This window comes from Rhinolophus sinicus, chromosome 7 (assembly GCF_057876585.1).
Source record: "Rhinolophus sinicus isolate RSI-liver-muscle chromosome 7, RSI-T2T, whole genome shotgun sequence".
Classification (NCBI taxonomy): Eukaryota; Metazoa; Chordata; class Mammalia; order Chiroptera; family Rhinolophidae; genus Rhinolophus; species Rhinolophus sinicus.
The window spans coordinates 54,776,008-54,798,292 of NC_142507.1; the positions used below are offsets into that span (position 1 = coordinate 54,776,008).

General features: G+C 41.3%; 1 protein-coding gene across 4 annotated transcripts in view; it reads right to left on the reverse strand.

Annotated features, from left to right (window-relative positions):
* ASH1L (ASH1 like histone lysine methyltransferase) overlaps positions 1-22,285 on the reverse strand; it is a 142,512-nt gene that overhangs the window by 20,435 nt on the left and 99,792 nt on the right. For 3 of the 4 annotated variants that reach the window (XM_074318857.2, XM_074318858.2, XM_074318856.2), the window contains 5 exons: positions 19,395-19,574; positions 9,421-9,515; positions 3,494-3,567; positions 1,936-1,981; positions 1,731-1,839 (listed from right to left, as the gene is read on the reverse strand). In XM_074318857.2, the coding sequence (XP_074174958.2) occupies positions 1,731-1,839; positions 1,936-1,981; positions 3,494-3,567; positions 9,421-9,515; positions 19,395-19,574 (504 nt within the window). The remainder of the gene's footprint in view (positions 1-1,730; positions 1,840-1,935; positions 1,982-3,493; positions 3,568-9,420; positions 9,516-19,394; positions 19,575-22,285) is intronic. The other variant, XM_074318859.2, reaches the window with a different exon arrangement.

Sequence of the window (22,285 nt, forward strand, 5' to 3'; positions counted from 1 at the left end):
GCAGGGATCTTCAATATGGGAAGTGACACATCAAACCTTAGTAACAGTGGGTGACAAGTTTCAACTTGTTTGGTGTAGTCAGTCGGGTGTGAGCTATGGTTGAGGGAAGGTGTATTTTAAAGTGTGCCATAAATCATCCTCCATCATGACAATGCTCTGTGTCACACATCACTTCTAGTATACAGCAATTTCTGTCAAATAAAAACATTATGGTGTGTCCTCATCCACCTTATTCACTGGATCTGCCACCCTGTGACTTCTGGCTCTTCCCCAAAGTCAGAATGATTCAGGACATCGAGGCAGCTACGACAGTGCAACTAAAGACACTCAGAAAGAGGACTTCCAGAACTGCTCCAGAAAGTGGCAAGAATGATGGGATAAGTGTTCGAAGCGAGGAGGAGTATTTCCAGGGGAATTATTGGCAATGTGTCTTTTACTGTAATAATTTTTTTAATTTAAACATTCACCATATTGTTTGATCACACCTCGTACAATGCCAAGACATTTATAGTGATGTAGGTAGATAAAGTAGAATTTCCCCACCGGCATGCTGAAGCAGGAGGTACTGAAACACTGACTCCCCCAGCCATCAGGACAGATGACTAGAGACCAAAGAAGCAGCTGTCCTTGGCCAGAAAAACTATCCAGGAGTATTGGTGTGCATTTCAATGGGTCCTTTTGCTGTAAATTTGCTTATGTTAATACTGAAACCAACAAACTATCTGTACTCCTTTATCTCCATCAGACATTTCCATTTTGAAATCTCATTGTCATTTTAATATCAATGGTCCCAAATGAAAATCATAATTTTTATCTCTAAACCAGTCACACTGCACACTCGCTATCTCTGAAAATAACATTACCACCTCTTACTGACATCACTGACTCAATCATGTCTGTATTTGTCGCATGCTAATGGTTTATTAAGCCAGCTTTCCCCTCAAATATGTCATGTCCTCCTTCTCTCGCACTGCCATCAGCCTACTTTATTCTCTCATGGCTACTTATTGAGACCTAGGAATGTTTCTACAGCTCTGCTTAATACTTTATGAACTTTGTCTCACATAATCCTCACAAAAACCCCCCATAGAAAAAAAGGTATTATTATTTTTATTAGAGGGGTTAAATACCTTTCCTCAGGAATCACAAATAGTAAGAGGATTAAAACCTGGGTACATAAGACTCTAAATCTCATTCTTTTTCTGTTATTCTATTCATCCCATGGATCATCTGAATGTGTGTCCCCCCAAAATTCATAGTTGAAGCCCTACCCTCTGCCGTGACGGTATCTGGAAGCAGGGCCTTTGGGAGGCAGACAGGGAGTGGGGACCTCACGAGGGGATCAGTGCCCTTGCTAGAAGGGAAGACAGAGATCTCTCTCTCACTCTCTTCCCCTGAGTGTGCACTGAGGAAAGACCACGTGAGCACATAGGGAGAAGGCAGCTGTCTGTAAGCCAGGAAGTGGGTCCACGCCAGACACCGAATCTATTGGCATCTTGACCTTGGACTTCACAGCCTCCTGAACTGTGAGAAATAAATGTCTGTTGTTTAAACCGCTCAGTCTGTGGTATTTTGTTATGGCAGCCCGAGCAAACTACAACAGCCCAACAACTATGTTTGTGCAACTTCTTGAGGAAAAGTCTAAGAGGCTATTTAACGTTTCCCTCCAAATGAAGTGTCTTACAAATTGCAAAGCCTACACTTTTAGAGGCGTCAGTTTAGCACAGTACCGATTGAGGCAGTCGTCCACACAGCCTTTCCCGGTGTCATCATCTGGCTTCTTACAGTTACAGGTGGGAGCCTCGTAACCAGACAGGGGTTTGACATCAACGTAGACATCTTGAGAGAAGACAGCAAAGAATAATTTGTGAAAATAAAGGATAAGAAGAACACTGATGGTAGGGAGACAGAAAAAACAGCTCCCAAGTTACTCACTTGAACGGATTTTTTTATATAGGGGGACATCTGGCTTTTTGTATAGCTGGAAGAAAAAAAAAGAAAAATCTTGATATAGCATTAACTTCAAATGCCAGACAACAGCATTAATCACTGAAAATACAGGAAATTATCCATGTGCTCTGCCCATATGGAAATATTTACAAGATTTTCTGGGTTGGACACATTTGAGAGAAACTCTTGGTGCGATCACTTTTTTCCCTGAAATAAAAGGTGACTTACTAGATCAGGGTAAGAGAGAACTAGACTCACAGAAGATATATAAATATAAAATAGTTTAAAGAAAATGCATTTTGAATTATATGTTGCTTCAGCATGTTGTTGGATAGACTAATGAAAATCACACTGCAGATCAAAGCTATTCATTTGGATAAATTAAGATTCTATTTCCCTCTGAAAAAAAGGGAAACCTGGCCTAGGGCTTTTCAGATGGTCTAAGTAGGTATATGAAATTAAAAAGATGAGTACCCTTGCTTTTTCAGGGTGGGTATTGCAGGAAAACACATTTTACATTTTCATTAAGGCAATTAATTTAGTGAATAAAGAAGCTGGGGCAGGCAGGAAAATGAAACTCTCACACTGTAATCAAGAACACATTAGGAGGAAAAAAAAAGAATGTATTAGAAGAGAGTTGGCCAGTGTTTTACCATAGAAGATAGTATAAAAAAGTAGCCACTTGGTGTAAGCTCAGTGCCTTGGTCTATAAAAATAACCCCACTATCGTTTTTCAGTGGGTATAGTCAAAGCACTGTCTCCCTCATTCTTATGAACTCTCTGAGACAAATATGTAAGCTATGATCCTCTCAGAATTCAAGCAAGGCCACCAAAGAAGAGAGTGCAGAAGAAAATGTCCATTGCTTTTGGCGTTCCAAAATTAAACTTTGATGGAATTCTGGCAAAACTCAGGAGCTTATTCACCTCACTTGCATGACTATTTTTATTTCCCAGTGGTGGAAATGTATGGGGTCTTGGGGCTATAGCTTAATACAAAAATTACTGGGGGAAACTTTTCCATTAGGAAAGCAAGAGAAAAACAGCACCTTCCTATTTTTAGTTCCCAGTATATTTCAAGATCTTTTAAAAGTAGAAGAGTGTTAAACATTTTCCCTCTTTCCTTTGGTAGAAGAATTCTTTTTGTATGTGAAAAATAAATTCCAAACTGATGGGAAGGAGCCAACAAAAATAAAGCCTGAAATTTCTTAGTGCTGCTGGCAGTACATTTAAATTCTCTGGAGACCTGCAGCCAAGAGGATTCTTACAGAACAGAATCTTTGCTACCAAAATAAAAGTCCAGAATAATAACAGAAGGTTGCCTAGGGAAGTAGGAACTTACTGCTATTTTGAAGTATGAGTAAAGGCAAATAGGTCACATTAAATATGGATGCAAATTCATTTTTTAGAAGTCTCTAACCTTCACAGGGACACTTCTCTATACCTCCTAAAATGAAAGCATACCAAGGAAGCAGAGAAAAAGACTTGTACCGCCCCCCCCCCCCACCACTTAAGAATGAAACCTGGTAAGACAGGCTCATTGTACCTGATTATGTTTCCATTGCCAAAGGATGTCATAGGGAAGCTGGAAGTCAATTCTCTTTTGCCTTAGATACTTTCCTGAAACAAACAAAGAAATACTATAAATGTCAATGTCTATTCATAAAAGGGCCTAATAGCCATAAGAGCTAATATGCACTGACTAGAAAAATAAAGATTTAATTTTAATTTTATGGAGTTTTTCCATCACCAATTTTTATTTTAGCTACTATTTTCTGCCATGTAGTATATGTTAAAGATATATTTTAATAGTAGCCTATATAAGACAACGTAGCCAATTTACTACCAACAATACGCAGGACATTACGAAGCAAATGAAATACTAAGAACTGTCTGATTAGTAAGATCCCTCACTGAGCACCCGCTCCCCACTCTCCTCCATCACTGGACATAATCGACGGGGGACTATAAAGAGGGGAAGTAGCAGAGTTTTCTAAAATGGCAGTCCCTGAACTTAATCTAGTGTTTACATGGAAATTTACGATCTGTTAGTTTTTTTCCTATTAAAAAGCACCACTAGTTTTTAATATGTAAGATATGTCAACTTCAAAGGCTCCTCAGGGAGGTCGCCTCAGCTTCCTTACTGCCCTTGACGCGCTGTCACGATAGGACTTACACTTTCCCGAGTTATTTGGATACTGGTCCTGATGGTTGTGTCTAAAAGTGATGCCAGAGGTGAAACTACTTTAATACGACTACTGAGACGTTACACGCATTGTCATTACGCTGACACTCGTCCTAAAGGTGTAAAGCAATGGCGGGTGAAACTGCAGGCATCTGCGTGTAAATCGAGGCAAGTGGCACCAAACTGCATGAGCAAAACGAAGCCAGCAGAAACGACTGTGCCGGCTCGTCAGGATGCGCTTGATGAAGTGACAAAGATTAGGTTAAACCCTGACCCGAGCCAAACCGTGTAACCATCCACAGGACACGGAGGCAGTGCGCATAAAGCTGCATTCGGAGGCGTGACACTGTCACATGAAATGCACTGTGCAAACACGGGAACAGAGGGCTGAATTAGCTGCTTTGCTAATGACCACCATTTTTACTTGAAAGAACTGACGAACTCCAGTCATGCTGACTTAGGAACTGAAACAGAGGCCAGTGAGCTTGTTACTCCTAGAAACAACTGAAAATATCTGTTTCCAATGATAACATGCAAGTCGGAAGTGAACACTGGGAGTTTGGAAGACTCGATGTCCACTACCGTGAGACTCTGTTTTCCAATACTTAAAACTTTCTCATAAAATAAGTGGCAACACAAACAAATGTGAACTGTTTTGGATACATATAGGGAATGGAAGAGCAATAGAATTCAACAAAGCAGTATTTTTTGATGACCAATGCATGAAATGATAAAAATCAGACATGGGTAAAAATCCATTTAAAGTTCAAGAAAGACAAATGGCTATTAATGTAACAGAATACAGAAAGTTCATTGATTTCAAACTCTACACTGCAACGCGCCTTTAAGAAAATACTACATTTATATTTTTACTGTCAAAGAATATCTACAATTACCTAAAATTATGAAAATATTCTTCTCTTTTACAACTTTTTATCTGTGTGAGGTCAGATATCTTCATGTACTTAAACCAAAATAACATTCCAACAGATGGAATGCAAAAACAGATTAGAAAATCCAGCTGTCTTATATTAAGACAGACATTAAAAACATTTGCAAAAATGTAAAATAAAGATACTTTTCTCATTAAAAAATTTTTTGGAAAGTTATTTTTTTATAAAAATGTTATTTTAACATGTACTGTATAATGAGTTTATTTATTGACAAGTCTGATGACACAGCAGCATGGGTTACAGGTATATCTAGGAAGAAATAACTATGGAGGTAAGGTAATATAATAAGATTCCGGGGTTACACCTGGTAGAAGTCTAGAGTCCAGCTGCTGATAGGGAAACAAAGCTGAATGTATAACTATGAGGCCTATAATGAGAAACTGGAAACAACTTAAAGGTTTACCAATGGGAAGTAAGCTTTGGTACATTTGAATACGAGCTACACAGCTATTAAAGCAAAATGAGGTGTATATTTACTCACATGAAACATATTCTCCAAGTTGCAGAACAACATTATAGCACGGGCTCATTTTTTTAAAACTTAAAACAAAGTTAACTAGCTATATATGATGGGGTCTGACTGGGGAAAGGCATGAGGGAACTTTCTGGGGTGATGAGAACGGCCTTGGGAGGGTTTGGGTTACACAGGTGCATGGAAAATCTAAAAACCTCAGCAAATGTACATTTAAGATTTGTGAATTTTACTGATGGTGAATTCACCTCTAAAGAAAAACGTATAAACAAATACTGAGATCTTGGTCCTGTGTGTATGCTGAAATATTTCGGGGGAAGTGTATCAATGCCTGCAGTATACTGTGAAATGCATTAAAAAATAAGATGGATTAATAGATGGATAGATAAATATATGATGAAGTAAATAAAGTCAAATGTTAATGACAAAATCTAGGTGAAGTGTTCACTAAAATTTCTCCTAACGCTGAAGGCTGCGGGTTCAATTCCCATATGGGCCAGTGAGCTGCGCCCTCTACAGCTAAGATTGTGAACAACAGCTCTCCCTGGAGCTGGGCTGCCGTGAGCAGCTGGAGGTTGGCGTGAGCTGCCGTGGGCTGCTGTGGGCTACTGTGTGCCACCAGGAGCGGCTGCCAGCCAGCATGAGTGGCTGGCAGCCGGCAAGAGCTGCCGTGAGCTGCTGTGAGCGGTCAACCGGTGACCGACTGCCTCAGCCGGGGGGAGCGCAAGGCTCATAATACCAGCATGGGCCAGGGAGCTGTGTCCTACACAACTAGACTGAGAAACAACGGCTTGAACCGGAGGGGAGGGGGAAAGCGGAAGAAGGGGGGGAGAAAAGTTCATAATGAAGTGTTGGAAAAAGACAACTATACAGGAAAAAGTTTGAAAGGGTATATGCTAAACCATTATATCTTTAGGAAGGGAGACTTTATCTTTTAACTCACACTCGTTTATATTAGAATTTTTTTATCAGTACGTACTGCTTCTTAAAAACAATATAAAAATAATTTTTAAGAAAGTCAAAATTGGTCATAAGATAGGACTGTTAAAAAAGAGACAACAGGCCCCAAACGGAGTCAGTTGTGCTAAGCCTACATCACCACACTTAAGATTTAATTACAGTTTCAACCTTCCCTACGAATGTAATTTCCTGGTTAGCACTAGTGGGGTAATCCGCCTGACAGACCCCTCCCCTCTCCCAAAGAAAGGTGACCATGCTTGAAATGATCCTTTCTTTTGTGTCTGATGACTTCCTGTCCCACCCCTTTCTGTCTTTAAAAGTCTCCCATTTTGCACAGCAACCTGGAGCTCTGTTCTGTCCGCTGGACGGGATGCTGCCCGATTCATGAATTGCTGAACAAAGCCAATTAGCTCTTCCAATGTAGTCAGCTGAGCTTTAAAAGGAAAAAGCCCTGAACGTGAAGAGTTAACTCTTTTCCTTACCAGTAATATCTCACGTGTTTACTGTAGAGAAGAGGGTGTAAAAGAATGAAGGAGATCGTAAGTTTTGAATTTTTTAAAAGAATACCTTTTCTTTTTTTTCTAGGAAAGAAATTTCTACATCTACTTCCACTAATCTCAAAGAACAATTTCCTGCCACAGCCGCCTGACATCGCGCCTGTTCCCAGCAGCGAGGATCCACGGTGGTTAACGATGCTTTTCCTGGTTATTTGTATCCCTCCTCTCCAGTCCCTATATTGAGAGTTGGAACAAAAACATGGTTCCTCCCCCGAAACGTTCTGAAACCAGAGCCAGCTAATGCACGGCTAAGAAGTGAGCCCCACCTAGAGATTTTCTTTATCAAATCCTGCTGGAGCGGATACTTCGGGGGAACCTAGGCAGGAGCTCCTTATTTGGGGAAAAAATGCTTCTTTCGCTAATCTTTGTTTGAAAAATGGGGGGAAAATCATTTAAATCCCAGGTGCAAATTAGATGAAATCTAATATTTTGGTGAATTTTTCATACTGTGTGCTCAAGCCTTGAGATCGTAAGTCCTGCCACCCAACACTACGGAAGGAGCAAAGAAATCCTTTCCTTTTCTCTCTGAAAGGTGGTCATGTTTTCCTTTAAATGGGACTTGTAAATTACTTCTTATTTTCAAAGCCTACTTATCATTAGTAGGTTCTAGGAAATAGGTAAATCTGTTGAAAATCTGTTTCCACTGCTATGACCTCACTAGTAAAAACAAAAGGCTTTTTCAAGAGAACTTTGGCATTAAGCCCAGAGAAAATGGCACTTAATTCTTACCTTCATTAAGTGCGCACTAGCTGAGTTACCGGCTGAGAACTAAGCCTTGTAACTCTGGCCTGTAGCTAAACCGCTCTCCAGCCGCCCGACACAGAAGTTACAGCCCACGGATCCTCAGCGCAGAACCTGTCCTTGTCTGCTGCTCTAAGTCCCCCTGGTGCCGGGCCCTCTGGGGATTAGATAATGGGGCCATAGAGACGAGCCCCACGGTCAGGACGGTCAAGGGAGCACAGCTGAAGAGAAAACACTCTGCAGGTGGGACTCACATCTTCTGCACAGGAAAGGTGTTCCTGAGAAAACGCTGTCATCCACACTCAGCAACTTAGCCTCACTGCTCCTCTTCTCTCATTTATACAACAATAACTGTTCAAGTTCTACTCTGTACCAGACACTGGGAAATCAGAGGAGAATAAGACATGTGCCCTGTACTCCTGGAACGTGTAATATAACGGGGGAGGCAGATAATAAGTGAGTAAACATACAGTCATTACAGAGTCTAGGAAGAAAGACAGGGTCCTTGATACAGAATAAAGAAAGGGACCTTCTTTGGTGGGAAAACCAGGAAAGAAATTTTAAAGAAAATGATAGTTAAGCTGAAACTGACATTAGGCTCATCCTTAAAGGGTGAGAAGAAACCAATCATGGGCAGAGTTTGAAGAAGAGGTTTCCAGGCAATGGGAGTAATAAGCATGACGATCGTCTGGTGGGAAATGGCTGGTACGTTCTTTTGAAAGAAGACCAACATGACCTCATACAGTAAACAAGGAGCAGACAGGAACGGAGGTGGGGGCTGCTGGGGCAGTCAGGGCCAGGCCACCCCTCAAAGGCAGGCTCCGGAGTTTGTAGCTGACTCGAAGGCGGAGCCACCGGAAGGTGTTAAGTGTCATCCAGTTCAGCTGAGAAAACCATCTCGTGTCACTGCGTGGACAGCGGAACGCAGGGGCGAGCGGGGAAGTGCACAGACCTGTCGGAAGGCTACTGCAGCAGCCCGAGCAAAGGCGGAGAGGCACGGAGCTGGGCGCTGGCAACAGAATTTGGAGAGAGTAGGAGACAGTTCAAGCATGGAAATAACAGAACTTGGAGACGGACTGGATAAGGTGCTGAAAGAACGACAGGAATCTGGGATGACGTCCAGGTACCTCCTGCTTGTCGGACACGCTTCATAGTAAGATCCTAGAAGCTACTATCACCCAAATGCTAAACAAAGCCTCAACATTTTCTCCAAAAATAAACAGAAAGTGAAATCTTGCTCAATTTTCAAGCAGCTCTATAATGATCAGGGAGAGCAGTGGGCCTTCTTCCTTTGATTATTACATACCCATAAGTCATCTCACCCCTTTGAAACACTTGAAACCGAGCTGCCAAGTAGTTGGCTTTTCCTATAGGATGTACTTAGGGAACCGAATGCTCCAGATGGATGTTGCTTACTGAAACTCCAGTGAGGAAGTTACGTCATTCTGACTCCTCGACAGCAAAGAGTTTGCAGGATTCCTCAGAGTGCGTATACAAACTAATGGTAAAGAAAGAGCTCGACCCCACTGGAGATACAGAAGACCCTTCGCCCAAACTCGAGAAACAGCATTTCTTCTCAGCAATGTCCTGTGTACTGATACTCACCAACATGAATGGGGGCGGGGAATAACCCGTACTCATGCTCTCCTGGGGCGTACTCCAGCTTCTCCTTCTTTAATTGGATCAGTCGGCTCTTTGGGCTATGATAAGACAAGAATGGAAAACAGTCAGAGGCAATGCAATTTCCTCACTCTATCAAGAGGATTTAACAGTGGCTTAAGTCTTAAATACACATTTCTGGGGGGACAGATGTCAAGTACTTTCAAATATTTTTAAAACCTACATTTCTGGAATAGCCTTTTAGGAATGATACATTCAGCTAAAACAGGAACGAAGCCAAGCCGACATTTACCCTGCTGCCATTAGGGTAGAAGCAAGCACGTAACAGACAGTAGTCAGGGAAATAAACATTTGGCAGCCTGAGATGAGCAAACATACAAAACCACAAGAAATTCCAGGCTCACCTGCATAGTTCTAGTCCCCCAAATAAATGAGCCCTGAATACATCCCATCAATTACTCACTGGCTCCCTAACAAAAATGATTCCATCCTTGATTCTGCAACCCTGATGTCTACGGTACGTGACACCATCAGGGGTCTGCGGATCACGTGAGCAACTGTCTCCCTCGTTCCTGGCCAGGTCCGGCTGCGCGGCTAGGTGCAGCATGGCCGCTTACTTCCCTGTTGCTGATAACAACGTGGCCTCTCATTTGTTTAGTACTCTGCTCTGTGTGAGTGCTGCGGGCTGGCAGGTTAAGAGAGAGCATCTGGCTGTCTTTGTCAGTTCGTCCGAGACTGAACACGGCCAGCGTTTTCTGTGCTTCTCATTTGACTGTGAGCCACTGTTCATCGACATCACTCAGGAGGAAAAGCTTCCAGCCTGTAGGACTGAAGCGCGGCCGCTGCAGACAGGAAGCTGGACGCCGGTTCTGTGACAGGTGCTCACTTCTGGCCTATGGCTTAAGCTGCAAAGGGACGCCTCGTTCTATGTCTATGTGTATAAATAACATGAGACTCCTTGTTCTATGTGTGTAAATAAAAACACCCTTTTGGTTTTCTTATCAAAAGAAGGCAATGTGCCTCTATTTATAGAGGTGACCCATTCAGGATTTGTGGCCAGCTTTCTCGCTCCATGGTAATGAGCAGTTTTACTGATTTATCATTTGGATGTAATACAGGGATATCTAATCCAGACAGGCAAACCCGCCACCAAACTGGAGAAAGAGTATATAAGTACTTCAGAAAGAAACGTAAAAAGCTAGGATTCCTAACAATCATTAATTGCTATTGAATTTAGCTTAAATATTTCTTGGCGTTAAGCACTATTCACCTTATTTTCAAGTCATGTCACCTTTAATCTAGGCCCCAAACTTAAAATAATAAACCTATTAAGATGTCTTCTATCCTCAAACTATCCCTGAAGTTGCCCAGACAGCTGCTGAGGGAGTCACAAGAAGGGCCTGTCCCCCACTTCATGCCACACACATCACTATTCCAAGAGCTTCCTGTCCGGCAAATCAACACGAAGTCCAAGTTCCCTAGTTAATTACGTTAAGCCGTATTTTATTCATGTGCGTACGTCTGAGCTACTGCGTATTTTGATGGTTGAACAAAATCGTACTAACGTTCCTATACTGCACCGGAACAGTAACTGTCAAAACTTTATCCTCTTTGTCAAGAACATTTGTTTTTCTAGGTTGGATTTTCCTTGTCAGTTGGTGACAATCATAACATACGTTTTATTGGATGTATCAGAAGGGTCTGCAGAATTGTCAGTGCCTTCACTTTCTATGTTTTCATTCTCTGAGTAACTTTTGGTTAAATCTTTATGAGTGATTTATAAAGGACTCCATTTCCATTCATTATGATATTATTTATAATTACAATAGGTTAACCAAAGCCACTCACTCTTATCTAAAGGTGGTTTCTGATTTGTTTCATACAATTGCCTAAAAGCCACAGCTAGAAGCAAAAACCAATACTGTCGGAAGAAACATCAAAGCGGCCTCAGGAAATGACTGTATCAGTTATTTCTGACTAATGATACTACTGGGAATAGATTTACGGGGACAGATTTCCCTTTATTAGCTGACAGCATTACCTCAAACAGATGCCTGTTGGATTGTAAAAAGGGACAGAATTTCCAAGACGTTTTAAGCCAGGAAACAAATGACTTTGTGAAAGTCACTTTCTATAACTCAAGACCAGCAAAACAAGAATTAACTACCTAGGACTGAACAAACTGATTTAATTGTGGTCAATATTCCATTTTTAATGAGTGCATGATAAAGACCATTTCTTTCAGCTCACTTTTTCTATAATTCTCAAGTTCATAGGCTATACTTGTATAAATTAGAACGAAATATCCGTTAACTGGTATACTGTTCCAAATGTCTTAAATTTAGAAAAACTATCCTGTGAAAATTCTTAATATCGATTAAAAGCCTACCCGAAAACTTAATACAATTTCTGTAAAAAAAATAAATAAATAAATAGATAAACTTAAAAAATGTTTCTAAACATTGTTACTTCAAATCTCTTTTCACCCCTCCGCAAAAGGCATGGTCAGCAGAGCAGCCATAAAAAGGAGATGAAAGCACAAGCGCTGAATGTCTCCGCACTGGCCTGCTTAAAAAATGATTCAGAATACGGCATCTGTATAATGTAAAGTACCTCTCCTGTCCCCATTTAGAAAAACCACCAGCTCTTCCCTGCCTGTGCAGGGACACCCCCGTGCTCCCCACTGAGTTTCTTTCCTGTGTGTCTCCTTTACTTTTACAGGTAGCACTTTACAGCTGCAACTTCAGTCACCAAATGTGTGGAGGTATCGCCCACCCCAAGTCCTTCTGCGACACCAGCGGGGTGTCAATGCTGACACTACACTGGAGAGCAAGCACCAGACGAGCACCAGACGGCACAGGGTAAGGGCCCAGCCCCACAGACTGCCCTCCACCCCGCTCCCAGACGCCGGTCATAAGTCTAGGTCAGCTGAGCTTCTGACCAATCGGCTGTACATGGAAGCTTCCCACGACCCCCTCCTGGGTCTGATTAATTTGCTGGAGCGGCTCACAGAACTCAAGGTAACAGTTCACTTCCTGTTTCCCAGCTTATTAGAGGATGTGCTAAAGGACCCAGGTGAACGTCCAGACGCATCTCTGCGGAGGGCATCTCTGCGGAGGGCCAGGCATGAGGGAGGGGGCGGAGCACTAGTGCCCTCTGGGCCCACACTCCACGCACCCCAACATGTGCCCCAACCCAGAAGCGCCCTGAACTCTGCACTGTGGGGATTTTACAGAGCTTCCCACACAGGCATGGCTGATGAGTAACTCTGATTTCCAGGCCCTCTCTCCTTTGGAGGACGGGGCGTGGGGCTGAAAATTCCCAGCTTCTCCTCAGGGCTTGGTCCTTCTGGGGACAGCCCCCCGCCAGGCGCCCACCCGGCGTCCCCTCAATAGGATCAAGATGCTCCCAGCATCTGATCACTTAGGAATTTCCAAAGGTTTTGGGAGCCCTGTGTCAGGGTCAGGGCCAAAGACAAATGTCAGAACAAGGACGCTCCTTGTGTTCTCGTCACTTAGGAAATCGCCAGGGTTTTCGGGACTTCGTGCCAGGAGCCAGGGCAGAGAGCGACACAGGTGTTTTCTGATAGCTCACATTTCCCATGTGTTTTAGGACCATGGAGTTATTAGGTAGGACCAATAAGATACGTAAGTGGATACACTAAACTGGGGACCATGAAGAATCCAAGTAGTACGCCTCCTAAACATAACGATACCTATAAAATCCTCAGGAAACTGGACTGCCATCCGCACCATGGCTTAGAAAATCCCATAATTTAAGGGAATAAGTAACGGCACTTCTTGGCAGGTTAGGAAGACGGGCAAATGTGGGCGTTTAGAGAAAGAGGAGTCTTTCCCAGGTCCTCCATGTGAAACCTGACAGAGGTAAGGCGGAAGGATTCTGGTTCCTCATCTCCGTAGGTCAGTTGATAAGGGCAATAAAATACTTTTGACACATAAGAGTAACTTAGAATTTTATCAGTGTTTCCAAGCCAAAGCTGATTCTGAAGGCTTAGAAGCATGCTGCTCTCGTAGTAGGAAGCAAACCACAAAAGACATCTTTGTGTATTAATCAATATTGTATATTATAAATGCACATAAAACTGGTCCAATAAACATCCAATTCATGATTCTGAATCAGAAAAATCACTGAACAGATTTATGCAGTAAAATATCCACCTTAGAGGTGGAGACTTCACTACAAAAAGGGACTGTGAAAGTGAAACTGACACCTGGAACCACAGCCATTTTGGGTAAGTTACTGACTCCCTCACAATCCTGTCCCTTTGCGATGCTGATGTCTAGAGAGATGGGAGGCCATGATCTTTGTGAATATGGTAATATGAGAACAAACAAATGTAATCTTGGTGTTTTTGGGTGTGTTGCACTGAAATTCACCCATTATACTTTCCTATGAAGAATACTTCTTTTAAAGCCTGGATTTGCTTGCAAAACTTTTTCTGGAATTAAATATATTTTTCTTTTTATCTTTAGTCTTTTTTAACAAAGATAAGTTTCATTAAGTTTACTTTCTTTTTTATTGTTGGTTGATTAGAAATGACTCATAGGATAAGTTCTAAATACTAATGGATTGGCTGGACATTGTTCATAGTAAATGGTTAAGAAACAACGTGGGAACAGACCCACAGATTAGAACACGGACTTCAGTCACTGTGGTGACACAGGCAGGTCACCCAAGTGTGGCGGGAACACAAAAAACAAATGAAAGCGCCTTCTTAGCAACATGTACTATATTTTCAGTCAATAGCCACTAAAATCCTGACAATTCTACAACCTTTCTTTGTTAGATAGCTAAAGGCAAATCTACTAAAACATTCCAACACAAAACAAAGTCAAGCAGAGAAGACTGCATCGAAGACAAAATGGACAAAGATTAAACGTAGGAAATCACTTGCAAATTCCTAGATATAAACATTACAGACCTAAGATCAAAAAGGCTACCTGTCATAATACCATTCACAAAATTTGCTACCTGTGTTAACAGCTATTCAGATATGAAAACTATGAACTAATTACTAGATACGAAAACTATGAAATAAGAGTCAATGAATGGTATGTTGCAGTTGTTTGTAGGAACAAAATTAGTTGCATTTACACGTGATCTTTAAGATGTAAAACACTGTTCTCAAAATTACTTTCACCTGGATTTAGGAGGCAGAGCCACTTAGGACAGCTATCTTCCAACATACACAAAAATCAACTTGAAACGGATTAAAGACTTGAAAATAAGACCTGAAACCATAAAACTCCTAGAAGAAAACACAGAGGGTTAAGCTCCTTGACATCCATCTTGGTGATGATTTTTTTGGGTTTGACACCACAAGCAAAGGCTACAAAAGCAAAAATAAACAAAAGGGACCACATCAAACTAAAAAGTTACAAACCAAAGGAAACCAACAAGAAAATGAAAAAGCAATCTTACCGATATTTACAAATCATATCTGATAAAGGTTAATAACCAAAATAGATAAAGAACTCATACAACTCAACAGGAAAAAGACAACTTCATCACAAAATGGGCAGGAGATCTGAACAGACATTTGTCCAAAGAGGACACACACATGGCCAACAGGTACATGAAAAGGTGCTCAACGTCATTAATCACCAGGGAAATGCAAACCAAAACCACAGTGAGCTATCACCTCACGCATGTTAGGATGGTTGTCATCAAAAAGACAAGAAATAACAAGGTTGGCGAGGATGTGGAGAAAGGGGAGCCCTCGTGCACTGTTGGTGGGAATGTAAATTGGTGCAGCCACTGTGGAAAATCGTAAGGAGGTTCCCCCCAAAATTAAAAATGTAACTATCATATGACTCAGCACTTCCACTTCTGGGTATTTATGTATCGAAAGGAAACGAACACACTAACTGGAAAAGACGTATGCACCCCCATGTTCATGCAGCATTATTTACAATATAATAAATGTAGTGATATGCTATTCAGTCATTAAAAAGAAAGGAAACCTTGCCATTTGCGACAACAAGGATGGACCTCGAGGGCATTATGCTGGGTGAAATAACTCAGAGAAAGACAAAGACCATATGATCTCACTTATATGTGGAATCTGAAAACAACAAAAACAAAAAAAACCAAACAGAGATACAGAGAACAGACTCTTAGGGGGTAGGAGGTGGGGAAAATGGGCCATGAGAGTCAAAAGAGACAAACTCCCAGGAATAAAACCAGACAGTCACAGGATGCACTGCATCGTGACGACAGTTAATAATACTGTATTGGATATCTGAGAGTTCCTAAGAGTAGATCTTAAAAGTCCTGTCAAGAAAATAAACTTTCCTAGTACGTAAGGCAACAGATGTTAACTACACTGATCGCAGTGATCATTTTGCCATATATACAAATACTGAAACACGCTGCACACCCAAAACTAATATAATGTTGTATTCAACTATACCTAAAAAACAACAACCCTAAAGAAAATTTTAAAAATGATTCAAAAAACACTTTACATGGGTTATTTTTGTTTTCTTGATTAATGACTGAAATAAAGATCAGATAAATGAAATTTTAAGCTGTTTTAGCTAAAAATAATCTGTGTGACTTGAGCAAGTCATTTAACCTTTCATTAGCTTCTGTGTCACCACCTGTCAAGCGCAGCATTAGGCCAAGCAGAGATGAGGGAGTTCTGTGGGGTTTGAGGCCAAGGGTATCCCTGTACTTCCTGCTCCATTATTGCTGTGAACGTAAAACTGCTCTAAAAGATAGTTTATTAATTGAAACAAATACAAAGCCTGAATCTACTTCATACAGGGAGTGGCGTGATGTCAGCATTCATTCTCTCCACACTCCTACATTCAAATTAGACTCAGAGCCTCGACTATTCCTAAAACAATTCAGGGGAAAATGAACCAGGTTCTGGTATTTCATCCTACGTTAACCATCAGATTTTCTGTACGTAAGACAGAAATTTTAATCCTCTGCCCTACAAATCTGTCTCTGAAAAGCAGCAGGAGTCAATGGTAAAACAAGTGGTGTGGCCTTAAGCACTCGACTCCAGAACTGGTTTTAAAGGCAAACACTGTTACGTTTAGGTAAGTTCCTTAACCTTTGTGTGTCAGATTCTTAAGAAGTAGATATAGTAACTACCAGCTTTACCATTTTCCACAGATTTAACATAAAAGTATTCTGAAAATTTAAATGGCATATCAAATGCAAGATGGTACCATGATTTTATTTCCAATGATCTGTACTATTTTGAGGAAATGATAGCTAAGTGCAAACATTATGTATGATACATAATAAATATTATAAAGTACATCTATATTTTATATATGATTCCCATGAAAATAAGTCTGCAAGCTATAAAACTGTAGTTACCCCATTTCCTGTAAGAGATTCAGTACTCAAAGTCTAGCCCATAAATCAAAGTAAGTGTATGCGAGTTTCTTATTTTATAAGATTTAGAAGTCAGTATTTGAGAGCTGGGAGAATCTTAAGCTATGAGCTCTATAGTTCAACGGCTTAATTTTATACATCAAGCTTCATTTTCACGATTCCCAGAGAAAGTCATTTGCCCAAAATGTTACGAGTGACGGGCCTCAGAGGAGAGCTGACGGCTCCTGTCAGTCGTGTGAAGTCTTGCATACTGTGCTGTTGACTGTCACACAGCCCCTGAAGCCTGACGGTCCTTCTCTAATTCATCTGATATATGTCTGATACTTAATATCTTCCATTTAGAGAAAACAAAATTTAAATTCTAAAAGTAATACAGCATTTTTCTAACTTCCAGACAAACAGAAAAGCAGAAGTGAGAACCCCACTCCCCATCCCCTGTCCTATAGCCTAGAGGGGTACAGTAGGCACGTAATAACCGCCCCCCCCCCCCCCCCCATTCACGTTGCAATCCCCAGCACCTGGGAACATGCAGATGGAATTAAAATTTCTAATTTGTTGATTCTGAGACAGGGAGACCATCCTGGATTATCTGGGTGGGCCCGATGTAATAACAAGGGTCCTTGTAAGTGGAAGAGGGCTGTGAGAGAGGCAGAGTCAGTGAAAACCGAAGTGCAAACAGAGCCAAGGTGGAAGTGATGCAATGTGAGGACTCAACCTGTCACTCCTGGCTTGGAAGACAGAAGGGGCCCCATGCCAAGGGATGTGGGCAGCCAAGGGACGTGGGCAGCCTCTTGAAGCTGGACAGGCAAGTCAAAGGATTCTACCCCAGAGCGCCAGAAGGAATGCAGACTTGCCAGAACCTTAATTTTAGCCTGGAGAGACTCGTATCGGACTTCTGACCTCAGGAAGTAGAAAATACATGTGTGTTGCTTTTAACAACGTAAGTAATTTGTTACAGCAGGCACTGAATACTGATCCACAGCTTAACCTCTTTTAATAGTCTGATGACTAATACACTAGACTTTTTTGGTGCCTACATCATTAATGAGAGGTTTTCTGAAACCCAGGAGCACCGGCTGCACCCCTTGTATCTGTCATCTTAGCTACTGACACCGCCACACACCCGGGGATGCAACATTCAACCCAGGACTCTGGCCCTGTCCTTTACTCCCTGCCATCCAATCAGGCTTTGATTCCTTTCAATGTTACTGTGAGAAAAGTGTCAAGACTCCACCCTTTCCAACATCCTGATACCGCTCTCTCCTTAGTTCATGACATTACTTCCATCCTGGAAAACCTCAAGGGCGTCCAGCTTCCCACCGGTCTTCTAATATTTCCTCATCTAATGCATCTTCCATATCGAGACTGTGGTTTTATCTCCATCTAATTTTGATACCATAGTAACCTTGAACTGTGTATTTCACAGCTTCTTTTAAATTAGAGGAAAACAAAAGTCTATCTTTTCAGTCTTGGTGATTTGAGAGGATTTCCTATGATTGGCAGCTGAAACTAAACCTAAGTAATAAAACATTTCCATGATCAAGAAGCAGGAATAGAGTACAAAGAATTTATGTGACATTTAACTCAGTGGCAAATCAATGAAAAATCTTTCAATGCTAATAAAGTTCTGTGATTCACATGTTGACCGAGTCAGATGTGTCTCTAACATTTAACCTTTCCTCTTTCAATTTTACTCTTTCTTGCCTAAATTCAGACCCTCATGACCTGTTAATGGCTAGTGTGAGTTTCTGCCAGTAGTAACGCTCTCACTCAATTCATATTCCACTCTGTTGCCAGACTGACCTTAAAACACAAACTCGTACTTTTCAGTTCCTTTCTCAAAATACCATTTTTAAGTTCCTGTCACTTAATGGAATAAACACCTTGAGTCAGTGAAGTCCACGGTTTTGGCTATCACTTGTTTATTTCCTACAACAGCACTACATTGTAGAAACACTGAACCTCTGAGTTGTTCTAATATATGAAAAATCTCTGCAACCCAGGACGTGCCTTGGTACGTGCTACTCTCTGAATGGAATACCCTTCTCCACCTTGCGAACTGTTACCGAAGCTCCGAACCTAACCCAACTCGATTCTGTGAGATACTTCTTACTCATGATACAGGTAGTGAGAGCTCTTTGGTGCTTTAAAACTTCTCAATTCGAGTGCTTATCAAGCTATGTTTTCCCAAGGGAATGTGAAGTTTTAAAAGTAAGGAGGATTTTACTCGTCTGGCAAAGTGCTTGGAACACAATTGATGAGCAACGAGCTGCCGAAAATCACCAAGGTCGTTTTAGATACATGCATAATGTCCTTCTTGTTAGTTTTAATGAACAAAAAAGCACCATCTGAATCCAAACTATAGAAATGTAACCTACAAAGACAGAGAAGATAAAGACGGGGAAGATCTACCAGCCCCCAAACCACAGTGCAGTGTCAGGACGACAGAGAACCTGAGGTGTCTGTGATGCGATTCCTACTCGTGTACATTCTACGCATGTTGTTTTGACGGTCAAAGTGTTTTCTCAAACATGGGACAATAACAGGTCTGTAACGGATGTTAGCTGAGAGGTACTATTACTTACTCTGTAGTTTTGTAAACGTCAGAATACAGCCCTGCTTTCTGAAACTTCTTCTTTGGGGGACGTGGGGCCTTCTTTTCTCTTGGGATGAGAGAAAGCACAGGCTGCAAGGTACTTTCAGGTTCGGGAGGTTTGGCTGGGGTTTCAGGAGGACTGGGAATCTCAACTGCTGCTTCAGTAAAGCTACAAAGAGAAGTTTAAAGATAATTTCATGGTGAAAAAAATAATTTCCTACAAATGACTGTCTATTTATAAAAACATAACAGCAATTAAAGAAAGAGATACGGAGACTGCCTCATCTGGCCATGCTGGAGTAACCGATAGCAGACTTGTCCTACTGACAGAAACTAACAGAAAACTACGAGAAACAACTGTAAAACTACAGGGAACCATTGTAACCTGGTATAAACCTGGAAACCACTGTAAACCTGGAAAGTGTACGAAACAATTATTATATCAGACACTGGACTACAGTGCAGCACTGTGACCCCCCGAGAAAACGGAAAGAAAAAAGAGAGAAGAGTCCTGCAACCACTTTTCCTTTATGAGCAGGATGGTGGTAGAGCAGCAGAACCAAAGCAGAGAGAACGCCCAACTTGATGAGCTGAAAAGAGAGCGAGACCAGAGTACGTGCAGAGAGGCTGGGGCGGCGGGAGCCCGTGGGGCAGAGCACGGCAGCGCAGAAAGCTGTGCAGGAAACAAACTCTAGAGATCTACGTGTGCGTGTCCCTCAGGACACTGCGCCTGTGCAGGGGCAGTTCCTAAGGCTGCACGAAGAATGACCACAGCACTATCGCCTGAACAACTCCCAGAGCTCAGACATGATGGGAGATACTCGGGGCCCACTGGGCAGAACGGACAGACACTGTCCAACACGGGGGGAGGGTAATAGTATCCATTTCTGTAGGGCTGGACTATGGGCCAGCTCTTACGAGTTTAAAAACAATCTTCAAAAGAATCCATGCCGATCGCAAGTAACTTCACTGCCTACCAAAGTAAACTCAACAGTGGGAAAAGAACAAACACCAGACACACAATAATGAAGCATTCACAATGTAACAAAAATTCATAATGAAAGAAAGAATTTCAAGAGTAATGGTCAAAAAATTTCCAAATTTGATAAAAATATAAATTTAAAGTTCTAAGAAGCTCAGCAAGCCATAAACAATGTAAACTCAAATAAAACAAGTAAGGTGGTATCATAATAAACTTGCTGAAAACTATCTGATAAAGAAAATAAAGGGCCAGAGAAAAAAATACCCAATCTACACAAAAGTACAAAAATAAGAATGAGTGTAGACTTCACGTTGGAAACAACGCAAGCCAGAAGGCAATGATATAAATTGTAAGTGCCAGAAGGGAGAGGAAAACACCTGCCGAAATAATTCTAAATGAATCAAAAACATCTTTAAAAATTAAGGTGATTCCAGTTCTAGGCAAAGATGGAATAGACATGTCTACTTATCCTCCCACTAAGTACAACTGAAAACCCTGGAAATTATATATCAAATAAACATACGCAAACAGACTGGCTGGGGACCGTGGGACCTGAGCAGGGGATTTCCTAGATTTTCTTTTTGCCTCACATTTAGTGGTGAGAGACATACAATTTCCCTAATATCAAGGACAGAGCAAACGTCTGCTCTCATCACTTACATTCAGCATCACAGTCAAAGTCCCTGCCTGTGCAAAAATGCGAGATAGAAAAAAACACCTTGAAGTGTTGAGTCCTCCACTTTTGTTCTTTTTCAAGATTGTTTTGGCTATGTGGCGTCCCTTGAAATTCCTTATGAATTTTAGGATGGATTTTTCTATTTCTGCAGAAAACGACACTGAGATTTTGGTGGGAATGACACTCATTCTCCAGACGGCTCTGGGTAGGTAGCACTGATATCTTAATGCACAGCCACAAGGCTTTTCCATTGATCTGTGTTCTTTAATCTTGTCCCACGGCTTGAAGTTTTCAATGTGTAAGTCTCCTGCCTTCTTAAGTTTATCAAGTATTATATTCTTTTTCGATGTTACTGTAAATGGAATTTTCTTAATTTCCTTTTTGGAAAGTTGTTAGTGTAGAGAAATGCAACTGATTTTTGTATGGTGATTCTGTATTCTCAACTTTGCTAAATCCGTTTAGTAGCTTAAACAATTTTTTCTGTGGAATCTTTAGGGTTTTCCAAATCTAAGACGTGGCATCTGGACACAGAGCTAATTTTACTTTTTCCTTTGCAGCTTGGATGCCTTTTACTTCTTTTTCTTGCCTAATTGTTCTGGTTAGGAATTTAAACACTCTTGAACTGAAGTGGCAAAAGTGGGCATCTTTGCCTTGTTGGGGGAGAAGCTCTGTCTCTCACCCCTGAGTTTGGGGTTTCACATGTGGTCTTTGTTATGTTGAGGTAGTTTCTATTTCTAGCTTCCCGAGAGGTTTTGTCATCGTTCTGCCCAATTCATTTTCTGCATGTATTGATATGATCATGACTTTTCTTTAGTCTGCTGTGCTAGATTACATTAACTGACATTTGCATATTGAACAAGTCTTACATAACTGGGATAAATTTTACTTGATCATGGAATCTATTTATTATCTATTTACTCATTTATCACCTTTTTATTGTCTTCCGTACCAGCCAAATTCACTTCTACGTCTTCACCTTATCTTTCTTTCTTCTTCAATCAAAAATGTTTGCTGTTTTCCTGAATATACATATATAATATATACACATACACATACGTGTGTGTGTGTGTGTGTGTATTTTCCCTCCCACCAACGGCCACGGGTTTCCAAGTGCTACCCACACAGATCAGAATCACCCTGCGGGCATATAAGAAACGCAGATGCCTCCTCATAGAATTTTAAAACTTTCCACCGCGGTCTGGGACGGACATCTTCCTCACCT